The 24,658-nt window shown below is 38.9% G+C and overlaps 1 protein-coding gene across 3 annotated transcripts; it reads left to right on the forward strand.

Annotated features, from left to right (window-relative positions):
• Window positions 1-8,909: 8,909 nt before the first annotated feature.
• Window positions 8,910-24,570, forward strand: LOC121323331 (sterile alpha motif domain-containing protein 11-like). Of its 3 annotated transcripts, XM_041264330.1 has the most exons (14): window positions 8,910-9,030; window positions 10,843-12,092; window positions 12,310-12,401; window positions 12,825-12,952; window positions 16,295-16,386; window positions 18,770-18,841; window positions 19,790-19,927; window positions 20,294-20,417; window positions 20,721-20,845; window positions 21,344-21,422; window positions 21,609-22,294; window positions 22,904-23,025; window positions 23,320-23,430; window positions 23,875-24,570. In XM_041264330.1, the coding sequence occupies exons 2-14, from the start codon at window positions 10,898-10,900 to the stop codon at window positions 24,097-24,099; spliced, it is 3,189 nt and encodes a 1,062-aa protein (XP_041120264.1). In that variant the 5' UTR covers window positions 8,910-9,030; window positions 10,843-10,897; the 3' UTR covers window positions 24,100-24,570. The 3 variants fall into 3 exon arrangements, with proteins under 3 accessions (XP_041120264.1, XP_041120265.1, XP_041120263.1); XM_041264331.1 differs by lacking the exon at window positions 8,910-9,030 and having other exon boundaries at window positions 10,723-12,092; window positions 23,927-24,067; XM_041264329.1 differs by lacking the exon at window positions 8,910-9,030 and having other exon boundaries at window positions 10,724-12,092.
• Window positions 24,571-24,658: the final 88 nt, after the last annotated feature.

Genomic DNA, 24,658 nt, shown 5'->3' on the forward strand with positions numbered 1-24,658 from the left:
AAATATGCTTTTGAAATGACCTGAAGGGCTATGGGGGGTAAGTATGTATTTCAGTTTTCAGGTGCTGTTGAATAGTTTATTTTAGAACGTCATCTTTGAATAAGTGTGTAGTTATTATTAATTATGTATTTGGAATGGCAGAGCTATTGAAGGCCATCTCTTGGAAACCATTAATGTGAACTGGAAGAAAAAAAATGCATATCATTTCTTTTTTTTCACTAGCAAAGCCATATGCATTACGAAATGCTATTTAAACACTGTATCTTGGCTTTTTCATGACGCCTTATGATCTGTTGCTAACCTACCTAATTTGTGTTTAGAATCTGAGAGAACTTAACCTGGAAAAAAAAAGATCTTAAATGAAGAACACTTAGAGATCCTGGATTGTCATAACAACCACCTCTTTGAGTTACCAAATTCTGTCTGCTTTACAAGGTACGGTCAGGCCCGTTACATTAGTACATTACAATGTGAATATTAACAAGAGGCATAGTATTTCATTATTTATTTCATTAAGATTCAAAATCCATATGTCCTGCAATATAAAGGGCTTTGTCCACTTTGCATATACAGTGACATCACAAAGGCTCCCATTGACTGCAGCCAGTCACTGAATGACTGACTCAGTTGAAATGAGTCAGGACTTTTTACTGGTTGGTAAGTTCATGTGGCTGGCACAATGTTCTTTACTGGATTTCCTGCTCAGGTTTGAAGAAGTTCCTCCTCCTGTGTAACAGGCTGACCTGCCTCCCAGATGATCTGGACAGGCTGTTGACTCTGCAGGCTCTGCCCCTGGAGGAGAACACTCTCCTGGACACCCCCATCCACCCCCCGGCTGGAAGTCTGCGCCCAGGGCATTGCTGCAATCAATATTGTTTTCATTGGTAACTTTACAGAAAGACAAAAAAAAAGGCCCTTGTATACAGCTGTCGAATCACAATAGGTGTTAGACGTTCCCTCCCCAGATCCACAGACAAGGTACTACTTTTTAATCAGGATTAGCTTCAAATGGATTAATAAAAAGGTCAAAAAAAAACTCTTACTACAAATATCTTGGTAATACAGGTACAGTTAATAACATTACGTTGCTATTGCATCAAAACCTCTGTCTTGTTTTCAGGATGGTCCTCAGACAGTGGTTACAATATAGATATAAACAAATAAAATAATGCTGAAAGTAATGATCCAGGATATGTGTTGTGCACATACTGTAATGCCAGTTGATGACATGGGACCTTTTTACTCTATGTTGGGGATGACCAAGACAAACAACGTTAAAGCTTGTTTCAGATCTTTGATACAGTAGAGGTCTACTTGAGCTGGGATGACCCTGTTGTAAACACTTCTGCTGGTAATGCACCCTTGTAACCCGTGCGTAAGAGCTGTCCTGTCTATCTCTAACAGATTCATGCATGATGGCGGGGACTGATGGTACGGAGGTATTTGAGTCCCTTAAAATAATTCAAGAAAGACAAAAAAGAAAGGAAAGAATGATAAAAAGGGGAAGAGAGGATATGCAAAGGGCAAGAAAAAGAAATGATCCTGAGTGATACTGAATGAAGAACCTGTGAATATATTCCTGGCTGCACTGGAGTGAGGTGAATTGGGACTGGGAATTCCATTTTGGAAATGGGTTGGGGAATATTTTGTATGTTAAAAAATTACAAATATAAAACTCTCTGTCTGCATTTTTCTGTTTGCTTGTGTAACAACAGTTCTGCACAGTAATTTTTGACTGCAGAACTTTTAATACAAATCATACAACAATAAAGTGAAGAAATATAAAAATCGATTGCAATCACTTCAGGAAGGGAATCATTTTGACAGATACTTGGAAACCCACAAAAGCAAATGTTTTTCTGTTTCATATAAAACACCACAACATGTCCAACATGCTATAAATGTGTTTATTATTACTTATTTGTTTTTTACAGGTTTATTGTACATTTTTGTTATCTCAGCAAAGTTAGCTATCTCCTTCTCATAGAAAGAGAAAATTGTTGAGTGGTGGAAGGGTTCTAGTGAATACATATTTTAGTTCAGAGATATGAAAGTGCTTGTGAAAGGGTGGCTTGCACTGGTAACATCAGACCAGAAACACAGACTCCAAAACAAGGAATGGTGGGTGACACTGAGGCACAGGGATGCTCAGTATAGTTATTAAATAATAAAACATATTTAAACAAATATAAAAGACACAAAACAAAAAGGCATGTTGGCCAAACAAATAAACAATAATAGTAACTAAACAAGTATCGCACTGGTTTTAACCAACATGTAGAGCAATTGTTTATCTCTCGACTTTAGTTTTACCTCCCAACTCCTCACTCGTTCTCCACTCTGAACTCTCTCCTCTAATGAGCTTGGAGTGGGTCTTTTATATCGTTGCGGGAGCCTTAATTAACCATTAAAAGATTACCTTATTAAGGCTCCAGCCACATTCCCACGACACAACCTTTCAGCACATGATGATACTTTTGCTAAAGATCCAAAGGTCTGTCAGGTTGTATTGACCTTTACTGGTTAAAACCATTGCTGTTCTTCGATAGTGCCACGGGATCTTCAGTGTCCGTTCAGTAGATCAGTTTAACATTGCATCCAGAGGATGGCTCCTATCGCAGTAAAGACATCCTTTCTGTACTTTGCTGAGGCATTGGAAGAGTTGCCCCTACAGAGCCAGCAAGAGCAGCCACTCCAACTGGAATGAAGAATGCTCTACACTGCCACTGGAAGAGGACAGTCCTAATCATAATGGATGCAGTGGTACATTGTTGCAAATGACAGCAAACATTCACTATAGTGAGTTTTGTTGTTGTTTTTTTAATTTATTTATTTTTTTAATACGACTACACAGTGATGCCAACTTGAAGATTATTAAAAGTGGTATTTGTTTGTTTGGACCTTGTTTTCAAGGTGGCTTGATAATTTTGCTTCTACCAGAAGCAGCTAAAAGCCTGGTTTTAAACAAGTGCTAACAACAAGAAAGCAGCCACAGTAGCACATTAAATCCTTCTGTAATTGAACTGATTACTGAGTGTTTAAATGCACAGATGAAAACTAGATTACCTTCGATCAACTTCTTGTTGGTACCTGACACCACCTTGTAAATGCCGTAGATATAAAAAGTTGTTTTCTTTGCCATTCATTTCAATGTCCCATTCTAAATCCCTCTGACTGGTCCTGTGCTCCAGACTGGTTGTCATCAGTCCCTTCCAGAAGAGTTCTCCTGGCCTGTCTCAGCTGTTCTGCTCCTAGGGACCATGCCCTGCTGTGTGTGTGGAGTGGCAGCAGTCAAAGTGAATGCTTCTCTTATGATTCTTGTTACTCCAGACACTCCCTCTGCTGGTTTGTCAGGACCCATCTGTGTAGCCCAAACTCACCGAGGTCAGAGAGTTGGATCAGAAACCCCTGCAGTCTGTCAGGAGAAGGGGTCACAGCAAGTGGAGGGGAGTAGGCTGATATCCCGCTCAGTCAGCTCCTGTAAACCCCCCCTGCATCCTCCGCCTTGTCATTGTCGGTTAGGGCAAGCTGCCTCAAGTGCACAAGCTCTCCAGATTTAGACATAGATGCTGAAAACAAACATGGCGTTTAAAACTGAATGTATTGAACTTAATTCTATGTCTTACAACTGAAGCCATCAGTACTTGATAAGTCATTTTCAAACATAATTGTTTGACACATGAAACCTCACTTCTTTGTCAACCTTTTAAGAAGTAAAACAAAAATCATAGCATGTACTTTAATTGATGTCTTTAGTTACATATTCCTGTAAAACTAAATACATTGTTACATAGATTTAATATGAAAATGCTTCTATGAGATAAACTCCTGATATCATTAATACATGCTATTAACATAATACAGGAAGCAGGCTGGACTAACTGCAGCACCAGACAACAGATGGACTAGGCTAATTAAAAACCGAGGGCAGAGCCTGGAGCAGAAAATATTGGGGGGATTTGCAAATTTGCATGCATACAATGGATCAAGAAAGGAGCCCATATATGTATGACTGAAAACGTAAGAAATCTAGGGTATTGATATACAAATTCAAATTGCTGGAATTAAGTTATTTTCCAAAACTCTATTGTGGAACACATTTTGTTATAACTCTGTAGCCCTTGCATCACTTACTGCATACATTTTAAAATTGTTATGGTCTCCTTACAGATCAGAAGGGGAAGGGTTGATGTCCCTTTCTGGTATGTTAAAATACATATTTTTATTTACTCAATTCTTCTCATTTTTAGCCCGCTGTTCCACCTAGCCGGTTATATTGAACTGAAATGATTCTCTTTTCCTACCTAAGTAAGAATGATCAGCTTCAGCACTTGCAGGGATGATGTCTGTACCAGAGGATCCAGCAACAACCTGAGGCTTCCACCCACGCACTTATTCCAGCAGAGACTCAGGACCTCCAGTTCAAACAGCTGGGACACGGCTTCGACTGAATCAGTTAAACAGATAATGCAATATATACTGTATGACTAGAGTTACTCTTACATAAAAATGGGTCTGGAGGTGTGACAGGCTGGTGAGTCGACAGAGGCCCGGAGACAGACTGCAGTTCAAAAAATTAATACTTTTATTAACAAATAAGCACAAAATAAAAGGGCACTAGGAGCAAAACAAAGGTATTTAAACACAAACAAAACTTACATAAAAGGTTTCCAGGCTGGGCAATGCCTGCACTGGACCAGAAAAATTCAAAACACAACATATTTATTGTGCGGTGCAAACATAACTTGCACAAACCTGCAGTTTCGTTACTGTAATGTTTGCTTAACATATTTCTTGGTAATTTTTCATTAATGTTTACTTAATTTATAACCAAATTTAAACATGTACAGAGTTTGAAGCAAATAACACAATATAGTTAATTTAAAAAAGAGTGAAAATAATGCCTTCTTTACATGAAAAGTACACATCCATTACATTCATTTGGATGTGTTACTACCAGTACTGTAAGTAATATTTTTTGTTGTGTCCAGTGTGATATCAGCTTCCTGCATAATAACTCATTTTGCAGAAATGTGAGTATATCCATTGCATGTAATGGGACCTACGGTGGGATGTCCCTTTAAGAGAAACCCATCCACTTTTACATGAATTATTCTGCACAGGTTCTACCCAGAGTCTGAACGCTGTCCTGTTTGAGTCCACACAGCACTTGCCGGCAAGGGGCTGGGGCAAAGTCCTGCAGCCCGCTGGCCAGGTGTTTATTCACAGAGAGATCCAGCACTTGCAGGGAGGGTAGCTGAACCAGAGCCTCGTCAGGAATCAAAGAGAGTAAATATTTAATACAGCAGTGAAACCAAGAGGAGAGAGAGCAACACGGTTAAAGGGCTTGAGACCGAGCCAGTGGGATAGCTGGTAACCAATAGAAACAGCAGAAGTGTTCTTTTAAATTAACCCACTATATATGTAACTTTTAGTTAATCCGTTCTGTAGCACAGTCAGTACTGATCTACTGGAATTACCAGTATGACTTAAGCATTGTCAGATCAGATTACCACTGGGGTGGTATACGGTATGTACTGTTTAGCATTATTACATAAACAAAAAATGCAGTGAAATGAGGTTTATACATTTCATGGTGGCAGAATTAAGATCTGCCACTATTTGAATATCTTTACAGCAAAATTAATGCGCTCCTATTTTTGTGAAAGGAAAAAATCTAACAGTTTATGATGCATAACTAAAAACAATCTTTGTTTTGTTACTCTTGTCTCTTCATTGACTGTTTTATTTTTATTTTACCAAAAATTGTTACATTTGGGGGTGAAGACCTTTCTATATCAGCCCCATTGTTCTTCTTCACTGCTGCTGCAGTGATCTCTGTGGTTTTCTAACACGGATTTTAGCAGGGTCCTCCCTGTGATTTGCCATCACCGGCTGTGACCCCACAGTCCACCAGGCGGAGAGTCTTCACCCTGCAGTCCCTCGGTGAGGCAGGACAGGTGACCCCCAATGTAGCTGTTCCAGGACAGTTCCAACTCCCAGCAGAGGGATGTATTCAAAAGCCTGCCCTAAATTTCAAACAGGACAGAGAAACAATTCAGTAAAAAGGGGCTGAGAAATGTTTTTAGATCTTGTTTTAGGTCACTAAATCACTGAATATGTTTCTCAAAATAGTGGAGAAGTAAAAACATTTTGACATCTGTTTTTATTTTTATTATAGTACCTAAAGCAGTAATATCCTCAGCAGTCAGTCTGCAGTTGCTAAGTTTCAGTGTTTTCAGTCTGTTTACTGAATCATATTCAGAGATAGAAATCCTTTGCTGCACGTCCCCAGCACTCGTCTGCAAGTTCTTCCGACCAGCCGAGAACTCTGAAAAAAAGGGGAACGGCATTCCCGAAACTAAAGAGTCTGAGGAGAAGCCTGAAGATAAGGAGAATATTGGATCTGAAACAGGTAACCCTTTTAAACAGAATGACTCCACTGCGGTTGGAGGGACGCTGGTTGGTTTAAATTATAGCTGGTTATGCTGTGGGACAAATGTGGCCCCCAAGATCAGTCTAGTTAGCATGGATTCAATAAAAAGTAAACAAGCCATCTTATTATCTTTATACTTCATAAAAACCTCTTATAACAGAGCTGTTGCAAATATCAGGTAGTTCACCCCAGTTCTGTACAAATGATGGCATGACAGTAACCCAATGATTTGTCAAGGTCTTTAATGATAACTGCAATTTGTGCCTTTCAAGCAAGATGTCAGCTAAGAGCTCCTTGGGAAGTGCCATTGATCAAATCCATACTCTCAGCAACTAATTGAGCTTATGAACTCTGGTTTACAAAGAGTTCCTCTTTTTATGAGTAGAAGAAATAAGATACTTACAAAAAAAGAGAAAATAAAACGCTATTAAACACAGTTTTGTTAAGTGCGATTAACGGGTTGTCAAAGTTTGATTTGGTCCGGCCCTAGGTCCCTTATAGAAACTACCATAGTGAAAGCACAGCAAGTGTAATAAAGCACAGTACAAATATGGTAACGCATAGGTAAGCATTGTAAAGACCGGTAAGGTATGGTAAAGCATATTTAACCTGCTTCAACACAGTAAGTACTGCTTGTCCACTTCTTGTGTTACAGAAATCAAACCTGACCTGAATTATAGCACATAGAACATAGGAAACATTAGGATAAAGTTATTTTAACATTTTAAAATTAGCAAGAAACTATTTAGAATACTGCTCTCTAACCGCTCCTTCCTGAAACTAAAACATTATAAATGTTGCTGTAGCACTTGCTTTAAAATAGGATCTGCAGAATAATGAAGTCTGGCAATAAAGCCAAAGTGAAAATGATGTTGTTATGCCAACACAAGTTATGGGGATGTTTTTTAAAAGCTTGAGTATAGTACCCGTATACCAAGAAATCACAAACCAATAAAGTCTGCTGCTGTTGTTGATCATTTCACTTTAGTAGCTGCATGTAATTGTTTGAAACTGCATGGTATTATGTACAGAGCTGTATTTAGAGGTAAATTGGCTCTTATACTTTGCCTCGTCATGACACTGTGATACAGGGCACACTCAGAAGACACAAATCCTTTAAAACAAAAAGATTAAACACGGAGGATGATTTAATTAAAGAAATATGTCTTGATTCTCGTTAGGCCTACTTAATCGTTAAGCCCGATGCAGGGGCATCCGTTCTACTGTTTTGTCATTTGGGTTTTAAAAACAAGTTTAAGTTCTCCTCTTGAACTTGTATCTATACAGAAGCAGAAGGATGAATTTAATTTGGCCAACCACACAATTTCATGCCCAACAGGGGTTCATGCCCAGTTTGGGCATTTACGTTGTCTGAGCTCCTTTGCAAGTACCATACCCGCGACTTAGCTGTACTGTTTTTATAAAGCTAATTAGGCTTAGTTAGAAGGAAAGCCAGTCACTCATGGGATCTCGTCTGTTTTATTTGGGAATAGCATTCAAATGGAAATAACACTATCTCAGAATATAATTTAAAACTTTCTAATTTTGCTACATAAATTCGAATGAAACCGACTGAATAATGTTACATTATGTTAACATACTGAATGACATACTGCTTTGTAGTTTTCCATATACTCAATGAAAAACTGACACAAATTGAAAAATGTTACATTTTGAAATCTAACATGAAATACTGTACAACTATTATGGCTTCCGGTAGACTAAAATTCTAGGTGATGCAAAACTTTCGGCCACAGCTGTACACCAGGGTATTTGAACAGACTACAACAGCTGGGATGTGCATGTACTATATTTTTACATGGTTAGCTTTCTGTGCACTCTAATTGGACAACCCAGTTTGTTTACATTCCCCAGTAGTAGTTTTAGCCCCATGCACCTTCACCTCTTCCACCCTTAAAAACTACTGGTCAACGTGGCACTCTGGTCTAAATGGACATTCTCCTACTAGCATGTGTAGCTTATAAACAACAGCTCCAAGCTATTTTGAAAAACATTTTAAAGACAATGCTCATTTACAAGTACCGTGAAAGGAGTGCTAACCAAAGTTTTAAAATCCTTTTTCATATCCGCAATTATCTATGAAGTTACTGCCACTTTCTGGTAGGAAATAACTTCCTGGACTTTGCTCAGTTTCACTTCATTTGACTGAAAATGTGTATATCCCAATGTAAAACAATTAAAGAGAAAAGGGAGCAAGTGATAATCCTGGAAATACTTAAACCATGATTCTTATTATCCTGATTTTTTTCATAATCTGTGTTTCTGAACTGTTCCCATTCAAACATCACACTTAAGTTTTTTTTTTTTTTTTTTTTTTTTTTTATCAAAAACATATATGTGTTTTTAAAATGAAACCACACTGAGTATAGTTCATGTCGGGTATGTCCAATGGTTGAGCAATAGGACCCTGGGCTAATCTGTCCTTAGTTAAAGATTTCTTACAGCTGGTAATCAGATCAGTTCCATGTGAGTTCATGTGAGTTTGCTGAAAAGGTATTAATGGCTGAAAACAGAACACAACAGAACTCAACAGAATGGAACTTTTCCACTGCTGCTTAAAGATTAAAGTCAAGGTGAAGTTCGGTATTACTGTAATTTACTAACATGATTTTATTCTCTCTCTCTCTCTCTCTCTCTCTCTCTCTCTCTCTCTCTCTCTCTATATATATATATATATATATATATATATATATATATATATATATATATATATATATAATATACAAGCATTAGTGGATTTTGCAACGTGGCACAGATCATGCACTCACAATACATTCAACACTAATGGTGACATTAGCCACGACATTGTTATAACTGTCAACTTGGCTAACGTTGTTAGCTTTAGGATTCTTTAAGGGTACATACAGCCATTCTGTTACCTTTAACACATTGCTGCAGTTAAAATAGTTTGTTACAATAGCTGACAACCTGATGGCACTATGTGCCCAGTTCAATTTCAGTTCCCCTAACACTTGAATATAACACCCTGTTCTTTTCTTATGATGTATTACTTATCACATTAGCAGACCATTGTAATTATTTTATAAACACAATTGTAATTATTTAATTTGCAAAATTAACTGTATAAAATAGAAAAATCTGATTCATGGTTGCGATATACCAGATTTTTTATTTATTTATTTTTACTAAAAATGCAGGACAGACTGAACACTGCTGGCAATTTTCTATCAAAGGTATTGATGTATATATGCTTGTGTGAGAGGTTAACAGACAGCACAGGGGGGCGGTATTGTTGTGAGAGCTGGAGCAACAACACAGCTCAGCACTGCATCCAACCTGTGGCCACATGTAGCCCCTGGTGAAAACTGACATTTGCACCTTGTTGTCTTCTCTATTTGCATCATGTTTATGTATGGGATGTTGAGTAACCTTGCAGTATGAATGTATAGAATAGGACATGCAAGCTTGCTTCAAAGTTTGCAGTTGGGATGAACTAATATTTTACAGAAAACTCCTTTTGAAGGAGCACAACTTATTTTCACATGCCTTTGTACACCATACCAAATCCATAACACTTTCATGCAAATATACTACAACTGTGCTTTACAGTGCGAATTCTGTAGTGCGTTTTATGTTATACAGTTTGATCATAACATTTTATAACCACACAAAGCATGTTACATTAATTTATTTACACAGTTGCCATTAAACTAATAATCAAAATAGTTGTTTTTACTAAGAATGTAGGACATTAACTTAACAGTAAAAGCATAGCAAAGTATAATAAAGCATATTGAAAGCATAGTAAATTATAAGCATTGTAAAGTGCAGCAGTGTAAGCATAGTTTAACCATGGTAAAACTTCTAAATGTGCCATGGTAAGCTTTACTAATACAACATATAAGAAGGCACATGTAACAACAAAAAAGAAGTAAGAAAAGGTGTAACAATGAAACGATACATGTTTGCAGGGTCCAAAACAGGTCGTAAGTTTGTTCTTTGTTACCTAAAGTTTAATGTGCATGATACTGTGCTTAAATAAACCAGTTTCATCAACATCAAACTGTATTTAAATGATCCAACTTGAGAACATTTTCAAAATATTTTAAATTGCAAATAATTATGCTCTGCAGTGCACAGTAAAAGATTACAAGACACAAACTAAACAGTGCAACACACAGTATTAAAAAAAAATGATTAAGAGGTAGTGGTAAACATCTAAATAAAAGGGACGCATTTAATGACGGCACAACTAACTTCGGTACACCTGTGTGTGTGAGATCCCGAGCACCACAAGCGGCCGCTAGAGATTAGTGTTTGTGGTAACGAGAGGAAGCAATTACAAAAGGAAAACAAAGAAGCGTTTTTACATGAAATTCAGGATTTAAATGTCATTCGTTTTTTTGTTTTTTTTTTTTCCCAAGGCTGACATAAGAACGTGTACTGCGTTTATTAGAACATTTGCAGCTGAGGAGCCAAATGCCGGAAGTTAAACAGGAAACCCAACCTCAAGATGAAGCCTTTCACCCACTAGACGAGGATTCCTGCAGCGAGGTGACCCGACCGTTTCTGCCTCAAGGGACGCATCGATTCCCGGCCGCGGCAGTGATCTCTCCCCACCTGGGGACAACCGTTTTGGGAATGCCACCTCCACCGACTTCAGCATGCCATCCCATTAGACACATATCTCTAGGAAATCAGCCGCTGCAACAAGAAGACCGCTCTTTTGGGATTTGGGGGTCTCATTTTGATGAAAACCAGGTAGCATTTACAGGTCCGACCACAGTTCATGACATCGGATTCCCGTTAGTGCATGTTGGAAATGGAACTGAAAAAACCATAGAGAACCCTGAGAATTGTTACGCTGACAAGAAGAACGCACCATTACTCCCCAGAAAGCCAATATCACCATGTGATATGTTGGACCCAGGGCCCTACCCTGGCATTTACTGCACTATTCCAGGGTATTCGGCACCAGACAAACTCGGCTGTTGGCCAGGACAACAAGGTACATATTACCCCGAACTGAAGAGCCTTTTCCCAGTTTGTGGCTCATCGACAAATGAATCAAACTCTAATACTGACTTGCCCAAGACCCAGTCCGCTGAGAAGCAAAAAACCCACTCAGAAAAACCTAGCCCGCCTCTTACGCCATCACATGAAAAGCACACACCGTCTTACCCTGTTACTGGGTTCGAAAAGCAGACTTCATGCACGGGCTACCTGGAGAAAAAATGCCCCCACCCCGGTATGCTTTGCATCACGCCGCCGATGGGCTACTGTGACAAACAGGAAGGGTACCCCTTACATGCGGAAACGTTTCCTCCTTACCCAGTTTTACATGGATTTCCATACCCCTGGCTGCCTTACCCTCACTTCCCCGACAAAATAATGGGCTACCAGACCCTTGAGGTACCAGGGTGCGAGAGCCTGGCGTTGGACTGTAGCGTCGAGGGTCACGCTTTTTCGCTAGATGTTCTGTATGACTCCGGGGAGCCGTGCGTTCGGGTGGAGTGCGGAGAGAACCATGCATACCTTTACCTCACTCGCCTCTGCCAAGGGAGTAGAGGTCTTTCCATACAGTACAAAGGCATGTGGCTGACCCCCAACGAATTCCAGAGCACCTGTGGGAGAGAGAATGCCAAGGACTGGAAGCGAAGTATAAAGCACAAAGGTGACTAAACTCTAGAATCGTAGTAAAACCTGTATGTACAGTAAAATGGGATTCAGTCGGTACCAACAGTTCTGGCTGCTCATTAACTCTGTAACTAACGATCTGATTGGAGCAGGTGACTTTTTCAGATAGCTGTAAATCCTTAGAATAGAAATATGCATTTCAGAATACATTTTGGGTGTTGTGCTGTTTTTTGTTTTGTTCTTCCATCCCACAGGGAAGAATCTGAAGTGGCTAATCTCAAGAGGACTGATGGGTACACATCCTCCAGCATGTGACCACATTGGTTGTGATGTCTACCAGTCAGAGGTGAGTAAGGATGTGTTTGAGCTCTGAAGAGTCATACAGAGGCTCCTGTCTTGATGATGATGATAGAGGCCCTCATCAGGGGGAGGGATTACTGTATTTTTTAGTTAAATATGGCAGAGCAGTTCTATTATAACCTAAGTTATTTATGTACATTTGTACTCTGAAGCAGTTTATTTTTTGGGAGCAAGAGTTTGAAGCATTTCATCAGTAAGCAGTGGTTTTAGAACAGGTGTTATTAGAGACCTCTTCCCAGCCGTGTTTCATTTGCAGTTCAGTTATTGTGTAATAACATCATGGCTGACGTGCATAGGAAACAGTGTTAGAGCAGTGTCTGGTTGATGCATAGTTGGATATAATATACTTTGAAAATATGCCCTAACATTCTTAAATTCCAGTTACTTTCCTGTGAACAATTCCTTTCAGGAGAGAGACCCTGCCACTGAACAGACTGCAGTTTTCAGTGGCCTGCCAGGAAGAGAAGGGACCCCCAATACTGAGGGAGTGGACAAGAAGCAGGAGGACAAACAGTGTCTCGGTGGAAATCAAACAAGGTGAGTTCCCACACGTGTGGTCTATTTTCAAATTAGTGTCCCACAGTGTTAAACAGGAGTTCAAGTTACCATGCATACCAAATGTGCAGTGGACATTTTTAGAAGTTAGTGATTTTTTTTACCTACCATACAGTTTGTACTGAGTATATTTTACAAAAAAACAAAATGTACATACTGTGTTTGTTTGTGCCTTGTCTGTTTAAACTATACTGTGCATCCTCCAGGGTCACTGCATTTATTACTGTACCATGTTATGCTATACTTTATAATGCAAACTATTTTCTTGGCAGGACAACTTCCCATAGTTTTAAAAAAAAAAAATCTGTACATTTTAATAAAAAAAAAAAAAAAGGTGACCAAAGGGAATATAATAGGGTTAGTGGCAAACTATTCAGACTCTGAGTTTTAGAAGTATCCTGTCTCCAGCAGTGTTATGTGTTTCCTGTGTGTTCTTCCTGCAGTATAGTACAGTTTCATGGCCATTGCTAATACTGAGTACTAATACTAAGTCCTTGTTTCTCCCAAAGGACATGTTATTAGGGCTGCTGTGAATGGCATTTTCCTCACATAGCAACAGCAGTAAATTGCCTGGCGACAACAGAACTGAAAAAAAGCACTTCTCTGCCAAACCTTAAATTGCTGACTACCATGAACAGCTGCAACAGCCAACCCGACCCTTATACACCTAACTATAGAATAATCCCCTTTTATCTTGCAGTGTTTTAGAGAGTAAATCAAGGAACTGCTGGACAGGTTGTAAGCGGTTAAGCGCAAACTGTCAGATTAAGAAGTCTGAGAACATGATCCCTACAACACATTTAGTAGGATTGCTGCAATCTAGCAGCCAACAGTCTTGTAGGCCTGGACCCTAAACCATACAACACTGGCTGGGACACATTAAATAAAGCAAAGTTGCTGGGGGCTTAAATGGAGTAAAAAATAAAAACTGGATGGGGAAAGACTTTATGGATAGATATTTTATTTATTTTGTATTTTTTCCGTGGGTAATGGAAGCAGTCCCTGCAGGTTTATTAACAACTGTGTTAACCGCAAACAAGAGATTAACAGACAGGGTAAAAGTTGGAAGCAGTTTAATTTACAGGCTTAGGCACTACTCATGTAATTACATTTTCACCGCTGTATTTAAGCCTGCTTTCATATTGGAGGGGGTGATCACAGTGATGTCAGTAAAGGGTGGGCTTAGCCAAAGGGATGAAGCGAGCTAATGAAGATAAAGTGAACCTGTATTTAAAGAAAAGTCTGTTTTAGTTGAGGCAGGTTCTGGCCCCAAGAGAGGAGGCGTGTCTCCTAAGCTGCCTGGTAGTGCTTCATTGGTTGTAAAGAGAAAAGGGGGAGGGGAGGGGAGGGGGTGAGATATACACACACACTGGATTTCATTATTACTTGTCTGCAGACAGTTTGGGTAAGTGTTAATTGTGAATTCAGCTTTTTATTTATTTATTTATTTATTTATTTTTATCCTCATGTGTTGTCTAACACTCTCTCTTCTCGCTTCCAAGAGATCTGTTAGCTCTTTAGCTGTTGGCAGCTGCCTTCTCAACACCTCAACGAGAATGCGACGTGCCACCTGAGAAGGGTCAGGCCTGTCTGTTTTTAGTTTGTTTATTTTTTGAAAACCCCAAGTTAGTCTTTTTGTTTGGTTTTATTGTTGTCTCTTTCCTTTCAGTTGCACGAGCAGTTTTATTAACGGCAAATATGAACCATGTAGTAATCCAGTAGTGTTTTGTGAGGAGAAATAAAGAGCTGCTGGTTTTGTAACAAGGCTTGAAGCAAAGTTTGTTAAAAAGAAGTATTTAAAATGAGTGTGTGTTCGTATATACGGTACATGGCTTTGTGTAGATGTGTTTTGTACAGTATGCTTAATGTTTATTTTATAAATACACAAACATTTGCATACATCCTGTACAAGCAAACAAAAGCATGTTGACAAAAGCTAGATAATGTCACAATGTTACTGTTTTAACCCTTAGAGACAGGCCCAGTTTATAAAAATGATGCTGCTCTTAATACATCATTATAATAATATATATATATATATATATATATATATGTGTGTGTGTGTGTGTGTTTAGCTGTCACAATCAAATCTGCCTTCAGTCATTCCTTTTTAAGCCAGAATGGTTGAAAAACATTTTTTTTTATGTACTATTGGCCATATTTTCAAATAGTTTCCTCTATTCTAATTTTTTAAAAGAAGAAAAAAATAACATTGCAGAACAGTAACCAAAACACCCCGAGAGCGCTGAAGAGAACTTCAGAGATAATCTTGTCTTGTAGGATTACAAATAATTATTTAAAATGCTATGACACTTGCATATTTGTACCCAGAATATCCAAGCATTTTCAATACTATAAATTGACTTCTGTGTAATCGTCTGTCTACCTCAATCTAGTAGAAGGACTAGATGGATGTGTATCGAGGACGCAGGGTCAGTAATCGTGAATGCCTTTGCTGCCACGAAGTTCTTTTAAGATGCCTTTTAGGAATGGCATTTGTTTTCTTAAGCAGCTCCTCTCTGTCCTGAATTTATTTTGACGAATGCCAGGTTCCAGCTGAGAATTTGCTTGCATTTCCAATTGTTCTCCTTACCAGAGTTTCTTATGGTGTCCCGTATAGTTTTGCTCATACCACCCTGTGTTTTCTAAATACTGCTTTCCAGGAAAATGAAGGCATCTGGTAGTATCAAGAATAGCCACTAATCAGAAATTCATGTGATGGAGATTGATGTTCTGTTGATTTAAGTACAGCATTCTGAATCCTAATCTGCTCTTTTTTACTGGTGTTAGAGTTTATGATGGTGTTGGGTTTGGTGATCTATACATTGTGTGGATATTGATTTTGATTTAGTTTTTAATGCACTTATTAAAGTATTACAAAACAGACATTGCCCGTCTGCCTTTGCTTTGTAACCCCAGTGATCTAGTTAGTAAGTACTGCTTCTACTGTATGTGCTTTTCACTTGGAACCGTTGCATGAAAATGCATTGTAATGTATGGTGTCATAGATGTCTAAGTAATAAAACCCTAAGAAAAAGGGAAATAGCATAAATTACTGAACAGTTATGATCAGAACATTTCTAATTGCGGTAATTCTGAAATTAAAAAGCACTCTAAAATTAAAAGCACTCCTATTTAAAAACATCATCATAATAATGTGTCCCCACTGTTTGTAACTTCATAATTACAAAAAAGAAAGAAAAAGAAACTATATAGTCGAACTACGTAATCATGTTGTTGTAACACTTGTGGCAGTGTAGTGTCATTGCAGGATAGTGCTTAAAGAATACTAAACAGGGTGGAATATGCTCATGTTTGTTTCAGGCTTCTTGATGGAGGCGTTCAGAGGGTAAAGAGGCAACAAGATGACTCAGGTCTGAAAAAGAATCCAGCAGACCGCCTACCTGAGACAACTGGTGAGTTGAGGGAACATCAGAATGCACATAGACACCAAGCTACTGCGAGGGAGTTCTTGTGAGAGGCTTTTGGTTGTTTTTCTCTGCTCATGGAACACGTGCCATTCTACAGCAACCCTTTTCAAATTGAAAGGCTTTCTGGTACTGTTTTCAGTTGTGTGTTACCTGTTATCATTTTTGGAAAAATTGAGATCTTTGGGAGTGAGTTGTGGTTTCCTCTTTGATTTGAGAGCTTCCATCCGGGATCGTGTGTGTGTGTGTGAAATATTATTATTATAATTTTTTTTTTTACAGAACTAAATTTACTGTATAAAAATGTGGCTAAATTTGTTAAGGTAGAAAACTGGGCTGCTTTCTGACACTCTTAAGTAATCCGATTGCAGTGGAGATATCTGCATAGGTGCTTTAAGGACACCCTATCTGCTAATGGTGGGAGACAAGATTAGTACTCTGTGTATAGTTCAGGATACTTACGAGCAAGGTTTGTGAGGGTAACCCTCTAAAGGCCGAGATTAACTCGAACTCATCTCTTTAAAGAGGTGCAGAGCCAGGGTTTTGCTAATAGGATCAGAGAAGAGGGCTGGGGGTGTGGAGGCTAATAAATATGAATTTACAGGTCGACAGATGTTACTGGCAGACTTTAGAATAACGGAGGATTAGAGCTGAGCGATTATGTGCATTTTTTTCACAAGGAATTGTGGGCCAGTTATTAGTGTACAGGCAAGACAAATCAGATAATTGCCCTTCTGGGTGGATCTGAGATTCAGTAAATCCAAGGCAGCCCTAGTTCAGGAAAATGATCGTGATCCAATCCAAAAGCTCTTCCACGGTAACCTCCTCCTCCTCCTTGCTCCTTAGCCTTCATGCCCTGCTGCTCTGAGCTGTCAGCTGTTAAAGCCATGGTAGTTTCAACCAGCCCCCACTTGATTTAATTAATTATGATTCAGGTTATATAACCACATCCTGCAAAGGTTGGGGAAATGGGAATCAGCAGCAAGCCATTATACCAGAATTATATATTTCTGTACCGGTGATGCTTATTTTGTTCCGTACCAAAACCGCTTGGTTAAGTGTTGAATAATCTTCTAAATATGTTTTTAAAGGTTTACTCAAAACTAATGGATGCTACGAGCCAAATTTCCTCCTGATAATCATTGAAACTATTTATATGACAAAAAAAGCTAGTAACAAACAACAGGAGTGAATTTATTTATTTATTTATTTATTTTCACAAAAGACCTTTGTGGATCTGGTATGCTCTTACATGTCTATAATTTGATGTGTACCGGGATGGTTGTTATGAGAAATACCAAGTCATTTTATGAGAAACAGCTGAGCTGCTCATCCTCTTCCCCGTGACATGCTAACTGTGTTGTTTGGATTGAATTCAAATTCTAATATCCATTCTAAATTATAGCTATGGTAACGGCAGTAACGTTGATTTTATAGAGGCCCGTGTGTCTGGTGGAGCTACTGAGTCTATTCAACTGATCTGCTGGAAATCTAAAGATTTGCTGCCATCTCCAGCATTAGCCAATGACTGTTAACGCGGGTTTTTGTGTATTTGTGTCTAAGAGCATGAGGGAGGAGCCAGTTTTAGAATGCTTCAAAAGACTGTGGTTTGTAGATCCTCTGCTGTTTTGGACCATTTCAACAACAGTTTTGTTTTAGCCCTGTGCAATAGATAAGAAAGGCTGTGTTGTCTAGCAACCATGTGTGTGTGTTTTTTTTTTTTTTTTTTTTTTTTTTTTTAAATTTATTTATTTATTTTTATACTCTGTAACCTGAATTGATGAAACTGTGGGAGGCACAGGTGTTTTTGTAAGAACTTTATCACAAAATCGATTTCAAAGTTAAAGGTGGGAGGGGGAACTAAAAGCCTGTTTTATCATTTTTAATATTCTTATTTCCTGGATCAGCCACTCGTAACCGCGAATTGCAACAAAGTCTATCTAAAGGTACACTCATATACGTGTAGAAAACACATCCTGCTCTAGGTGTGAGGTTGTTAAGTATTTGAACAGGATGTGTGCAGAACGTGCTGCTGAATCCCAGATGCAATCAGCTTTATATAGTGAAGCAACTTATATTTTTTTGCAAGAAGACTCCATGCTGCCCCTTTGAAAATGCCACATGGTAGAGATTGTAATTTTTAGATTAGCCAACATGGCTATTAACTGAGTTAGTTGTTCTCATTTTGGGGTTTTTATTTGCTTGTAAACTAGACTGAACTTTCCACTCGTGTTTGACATTGCTCTGTATAAGTAAATGGCGGTGGTGAGGGGGTTCCTTTGGGCTGTACAATATCAGAGAGTGAGCCTTTCAAAATCTCTTTTTAACGCTGTTGTGAAAAGTGATTCTGTTTTTGATTGTTTGGAAACAGGAAAGAAACGCAGATCGCCTGAGAGTGAAAGCCCAGACCAAGGAAGATTGGAACCAAACGAATCTCCGGCAGGTAGGCTCAGCACTACAATACAAGGCATTTGGTAGCTTGATGAAGCAAATACTGCATATTTCAAAGTCTTGCCATCATGGCTAATTTTAGAAGCCGTATGAAGTTGTCTGTATAAGTAGTATGTTTAAAGATGCTACACAGCAGTAATACCCTGTTCAGTCCTTGTTTAAAATGTCTTGCTGTATTTGTCATTTTCTTGCTTTCATCTTAGAAGATCAATCTGTATAAAGTTTTTGAATAAAAAAAAAAGACTTGATTAATACCAGGCGTGTTTACTTGCAACTTGGGTTTAACTGTTTAACAGCCAATTGTGCCTTAATTTTGTTTCCGACTTTATGATTTTAAGATTAGTTTCTCATAGTTTCAACGCTAAAGTGGCTGAGTTTAACAAGAAAACTATTTATTGAAAAATAAACTTCCAAATCACAGTTGCTTTGTGTGCAGTCTCTTTTAAAAGCACATTTAAAATCGCTTTTGCTTTGTGTGCTGTCTCTTTTAAAAGCACATTTTCTAATTGTGTATGTTGAAATAATATCTAGACAGAGGAGATGCTCGTTCTGTTTGTTATCAATAGATATGTACAGGATAGCTTTTCAGATGCCTAGTTTAAGAGGATCCTAAATGACTGCAGATAAATGCATATGAAACTGATATACCCTTCGGAACAAGGTTTATACTTACAACAGCGCTTGCAGCAACAAATGCTTGCAAACTGTTTCATAGTTTTATTAATGTCCCATATGTAGGTGCATTGGAGGAACTTTGCTATAGGTCAGCAGTTGTGTATGTTGTTCTCGCCCCATTATGAAGGCGTACCCAAGTTCTTAAATCGATCCAACAAACCGTTGCTGAAAATCCGTTGCTATTTCTTTATAATGCATAGTGAAATAAGGATAATTAAACCATAGCTGAATTTAATAATGATTCTATATATGTGGTGATTTACAGAAAAGTATTGTCGGACAGGAGAGCTACCATATGACATGACCCCGCGGGAACATCTGCGGAAGATGTCTGCACTGGGAGAGCAGGGCAGCTTGGAGGAGAAGCACTGGTACCGGCTTGTCAATGGCATGATGGCAGGAGGTGAGCAACACCAAGTAGCTTTATGGCAGTGGCAACCGCCCTGGCACATAGATGTGTTTTCTTAAGTGAGAGAGCATAATAGCTACTTGTTCCTAAATGTAAAATACAAATGTATCAATTTGTACACTTACAATGATTGAGAGCACAGTGTAATACATGTATGGCTTTATCTGCTTCAGTACTGCAGAATTCTAGGTTAAGTCAATTGGTGCTACAGGACCACCCCTTGATATTCAAACTCCTGTTTATGTGCGATTGTGAAGCTGTTGTGGTGTTTTGTTGCAAGCCCTTTCTAAATTGAATATGGAATTGGACCCCTGCTGCACGTGGTAATGGTGTTCTGACTCTTGTTGTGTTGCTTGGCAGAGCTACGGCAGCGACAGGAGATGCTGATGAGGACCCAGATGACCATGAACCCCCAGATGCTAGGCCCCGGGCAGCAGAGGATCCAGGGGATGCCTCCACAGTTTGAGCCACGCTTCATGGACAGGTAATTGAAAAGATATGTGCCGTAGAATCTGTTGTACCTTCCCATTTCCAAAGCAGTCCCAAGCATCTGTGTTCAGTGTGGGCATTCTTTCAGGTGTTCTAGTGTTGCCTGCGAGTCAAGGCACTCCAAAGCCAGCTCGAACTACCCCCATGAAATGGATCAATTCAATATGATTTATGTAGGATATTGGGTAAATCGTTGTGTAACGTTTACACAAATCCGATGGAAACCGGTTTGAATTGATCCATTTTGTAGAACGTCAAAACCCATTCTGTTTTCTTTATTTCCATGATTGTTCTACAGGGATCTAGTTCCTGCCTCTGAAATGGTTCCCTCTGAGGCGAGGCAGAGGCACATGGGTTCTCACCTGGGAGCTCCCCTCCCTCCACACTCCAACATGGTTCAGGGCCGGGGCTTTCCTGGGGCAGGTAACCTCATACTCTCTAACATTACGAAAACTGAAAACATTATTTCCGTTAACTGCAGCCACGAAAAGTAGGGTTATGTGCAATTTACAATATAGTGGGAGACTTGGAAACAGGCACAGTATACTAAAAGGAAGTACATCCTTTACGCTGTGTATCACAGAGGTTAACAAGGTTTTCTAACACAGGTCAACAAAGTTACAGTATATAAAAGTAATGTGGGAAACCTTTGACCTCCCTGTCAGAGTTCTCAGTTGATCTGTAGCCATTAAACACAATAATGCTGAATTTTGAAACACTAAAAGAAACGTTATTTATTCGGACTAATGTTTAACGACATTGAACAAGACCTTCTAGTCACTGTTTGACATTGAATTGATTGAGTTTGTTTTAGTATTTCTAAAGTCCTTAAGACCCATGTGACGTTTTCATTGTTTACATGGTGGGAGTAAAATCGGTAGTCCAGATTTATTTACTTATTTGTTAATTTTTTACCTGCAGGTTATGGTTTCGTACCTTCAGAGTCGATGGATTCTGTAGCCCGTCGGCAGGAGTTGATTCACAAGCAAAACATGGCCAGGTATGGCAGCGAATTTAGAATCTGATCTGAATTTGGATTCTGCACCTAAAAGTTTTTAAAAATTTTTTATAAACCGATTGTGATCTCTGACCTATAGCAGCAGGTAAACCAGTTTTCAATTCGCCTTGGCCAAGGAGAAGTTTTACCTTTTACAAATATGAAACCAAGCATTTCTTTGTTTCCCAGGATGGAGATGAATGCCATTCTTCATCAGAAGGAACTGGAGAGCGCCCACCAGAAGGGTTTGGTGGGAATGGAAACTCCGTTGCTGTATCCTGGGATTCCGGCCAATGCCGTGACATTCCGAGGCAGGCAGAGGCTTCCTGAAGACCACCTGCCCAATAATATGTTAGTCCATCGTACCACTTTGGATGAGCTTCAGGGCAGTGCTTTGCTCATGTCTGCCAACCCCTACCCTCCAGTCGGCACCCTGCAAAGGGAAAGAGGGCGTAGATCCGGAAGGAGGGCATCCAATCAGAAGAGCATGGACTGCAATACTGTTGGCCCCAAGAACCAATCGGAAGACAAGAACCCGGATCAAACCACAGGGACTTTGGGGGAAGAGAAGGAAGCAGAGGTTAAAGGAGAGTCTGAGAACGAGACCACAAACAAACCAGACCAGGCTAAAATGGGGGTTGATTTGTCATCCAGTGGTGGGAAAGGTTACAAAGACTATGATCAGGGCCTGCGAAAGAACAGCAATGACACTTGTCCAGAACCTACCGGCTGCAACACTGTATGCAGCGAAAGTGATAAAGACCTGCCCAATCCTTGCTCAGCTTTCCATGAGAAATACATGTACCCCACAGCCAACCCTCTTTCCAACTTGTCATATGGGTTCCCTCTGCCTGGAAACGGACTTCTACCTCCTGGTAGGTGCAGAGTTCATGTTGTCCCCTAGTCCATGGTCAGCAGTTCATTTTTTTGAATGACCATTACATTTTTACTTATCATCCATCAACGGCTAAAAATTATCATTACATTATCATATTCTCTTTTTTTTTTTTTTTTTTTTTTTTTTTTTTTTTTTAAGTCCTATGCTTGTTCTGCATTTGAAGATGAGAGGATAGTTGTTTTAGTTTTTTTAGATTTTATTATTTTGATTTGAATAATTATCATTGCTGAAAATAGACTATTTCTTTTAATGGTATGTAGAAACACTTAACCTTAAACAGGCTGTTATTAATGGTTGTGAAAGCAACAGGTAACAAACTTATTTGACTTGAGGTGCCAGATGCTCAAACACACTCTGGCAAACTCACCTTGTTCTGCGTCCACTAGAGGGAGCTATTGAGCTGGAACCAAGATACCACTGTTGTACTGCACTTGGCAGTTTGTGTGAAATGGTAAATGTATAACGGTGTACAATAGACACTATAGGCTTGAAATGAATGACAGTGAGTTGAAGAAACAATTGATCCATTATTAGGGTTAAGATTTTAGTTTTTTTTTTTTTTTTTTAATGCTTTTGTTTCTTTTAGGTGCTCACAGTGTTTTTCTTAATGGGGATCAAATGTCTTCTATTGAAGACATCCGTAAGTGGACGGTGGAAGATGTGTTTAGCTTCATTAACAGCATCCCAGGGTGCTCAGAATACGCACAGGTACATTGGTTTTCTTCATTCTTGTATTCATTTGTGGATTCTCTAGGTTTTTTTTATGTATGTTAAAGATTTTAAAATGCTTCAATATACCACTTTTCATTTCACTGTTAGTCGCTCATGCTTCATGTTCTAGTCTGAGAGTCGTTTTCTACTAAGAACTGTGACAGCATTTCCTGTGCAGTTCAATAGCGTTGGAACTTTTTGTAAAAAACGGTAAAAAAAAAAAAGGTAGGAAAATTTATTTAAACAAAATAGTGACTTTTTTTTTTAATCAAGGCTTATTTGTCAATGTAGACATTCAAGGACCACATAATCGATGGCGAGACCCTTCCACTGCTTACAGAAGAGCATCTTCTAGACACTCTAGGTCTGAAACTGGGGCCCGCTCTGAAAATCCGATCACAGGTACAGAGCCCTCTGTTGCTGGTTCATGTTTTGTTTGCTTTCAGACTAGGCCGCTGCTGCAGTGCGTTGTCTAGCAACTCCTCGAGGCTGTGTATCCTATGAAACATATGTTTTGTCAGTGACTTTCTAAATAAAAAAAACTTCCTACCAAAGATTTATAAATAACTGCAGTATTTAAGACTGCTTTGATATGTTAAATGTAAGTATCGTGGAAACTCTATTAAGATTATTCTTATTCCTCTGTTACACTGATAGCATTTTACATGAAAAACCAATGTGAGAGCTGACATTTTCAATGACTACTTAGTGTTTTTTTTTTTTTTGTCAACTGCACATTTAATATAACTGGTTGTCAATGAAAAAAATTCTGGAATGTTAAAACTATTTTGAACCAGTTTCTAAAATTCATGCCAGTCTCCTATCTGCTTGTGGTCCTTGCTGTAGGTATCTCGGAGATTGGGCAACATGTTTTACATGATGAACCTCCCCCTCTCAGCTCCCTTGCAGTCTACCCTGGAGAAGCCTGCCGACCAGTCCTCTGAGGTGAACTCCCCAGTCAACTGCAGCAGCAGTGTGGAGCTCTTAGGAAGCCCCTGCTCAAGGGAATTGGAAAGGACAAAACCCCCAGAGCAGCCTGCTGCACCAGAAAACAGTGAAACAGCAGCATGAATCCAGAAGAACCAGAACTCGTGGGGAAGGGAGGCTGCATTAAATAAACCATGGGACTGTTGAGCTGGATTCAACACCTGTTAGTTTGCTATCATTTTGTGTAAATATATTTGTTTTTTTAAACATTTTAGATTAGCATGTGTGGCCTTGGTTTACTAAGTTTCATTTTATTTTCTTAACTGTATTTTTATCAAATGGGGCATTTGCCAGTGACAGATGGTTTTTATGTACTATTTTGAAAACTCACTTTTTGACTGTTTTGGATATTAACTGAAGCAAATCTCAAATCTTCCTGTCTGCCTTTTGGAGATGTATTAAATTTAGAGCCACAGTTCAACAATAACACCGTGGCTTTGTACTGCCACATTCTGATAACAGATTGTTGTATTTTTGAAATATCCAAATAACCACATATCTTTATTGTCTTTTGGTATATTTTAATTGTTTTGTATAATAAATTCAGTTTGTGCAGCATGTCTTATTTTTTCCCCAAGAAGGTGACTTTCTGTTAATTTTGCATTCTAGTAATATTATAATATAGCACATTAATCATTTTAAT

Source organism: Polyodon spathula, chromosome 11, assembly GCF_017654505.1.
Source record: "Polyodon spathula isolate WHYD16114869_AA chromosome 11, ASM1765450v1, whole genome shotgun sequence".
Taxonomy (NCBI): domain Eukaryota; kingdom Metazoa; phylum Chordata; class Actinopteri; order Acipenseriformes; family Polyodontidae; genus Polyodon; species Polyodon spathula.

Excerpts from the sequence above, each read along its gene's own strand:
- LOC121323331 (XM_041264330.1), top strand. The coding sequence starts at position 10,898 with ATGCCGGAAGTTAAACAGGAAACCCAACCTCAAGATGAAGCCTTTCAC. Across the intron at positions 12,402-12,824 it reads GTGATGTCTACCAGTCAGAG|GAGAGAGACCCTGCCACTGA; the intron begins GTGAGTAAGGAT and ends AATTCCTTTCAG. Across the intron at positions 23,026-23,319 it reads GGTGCTCAGAATACGCACAG|ACATTCAAGGACCACATAAT; the intron begins GTACATTGGTTT and ends TTGTCAATGTAG.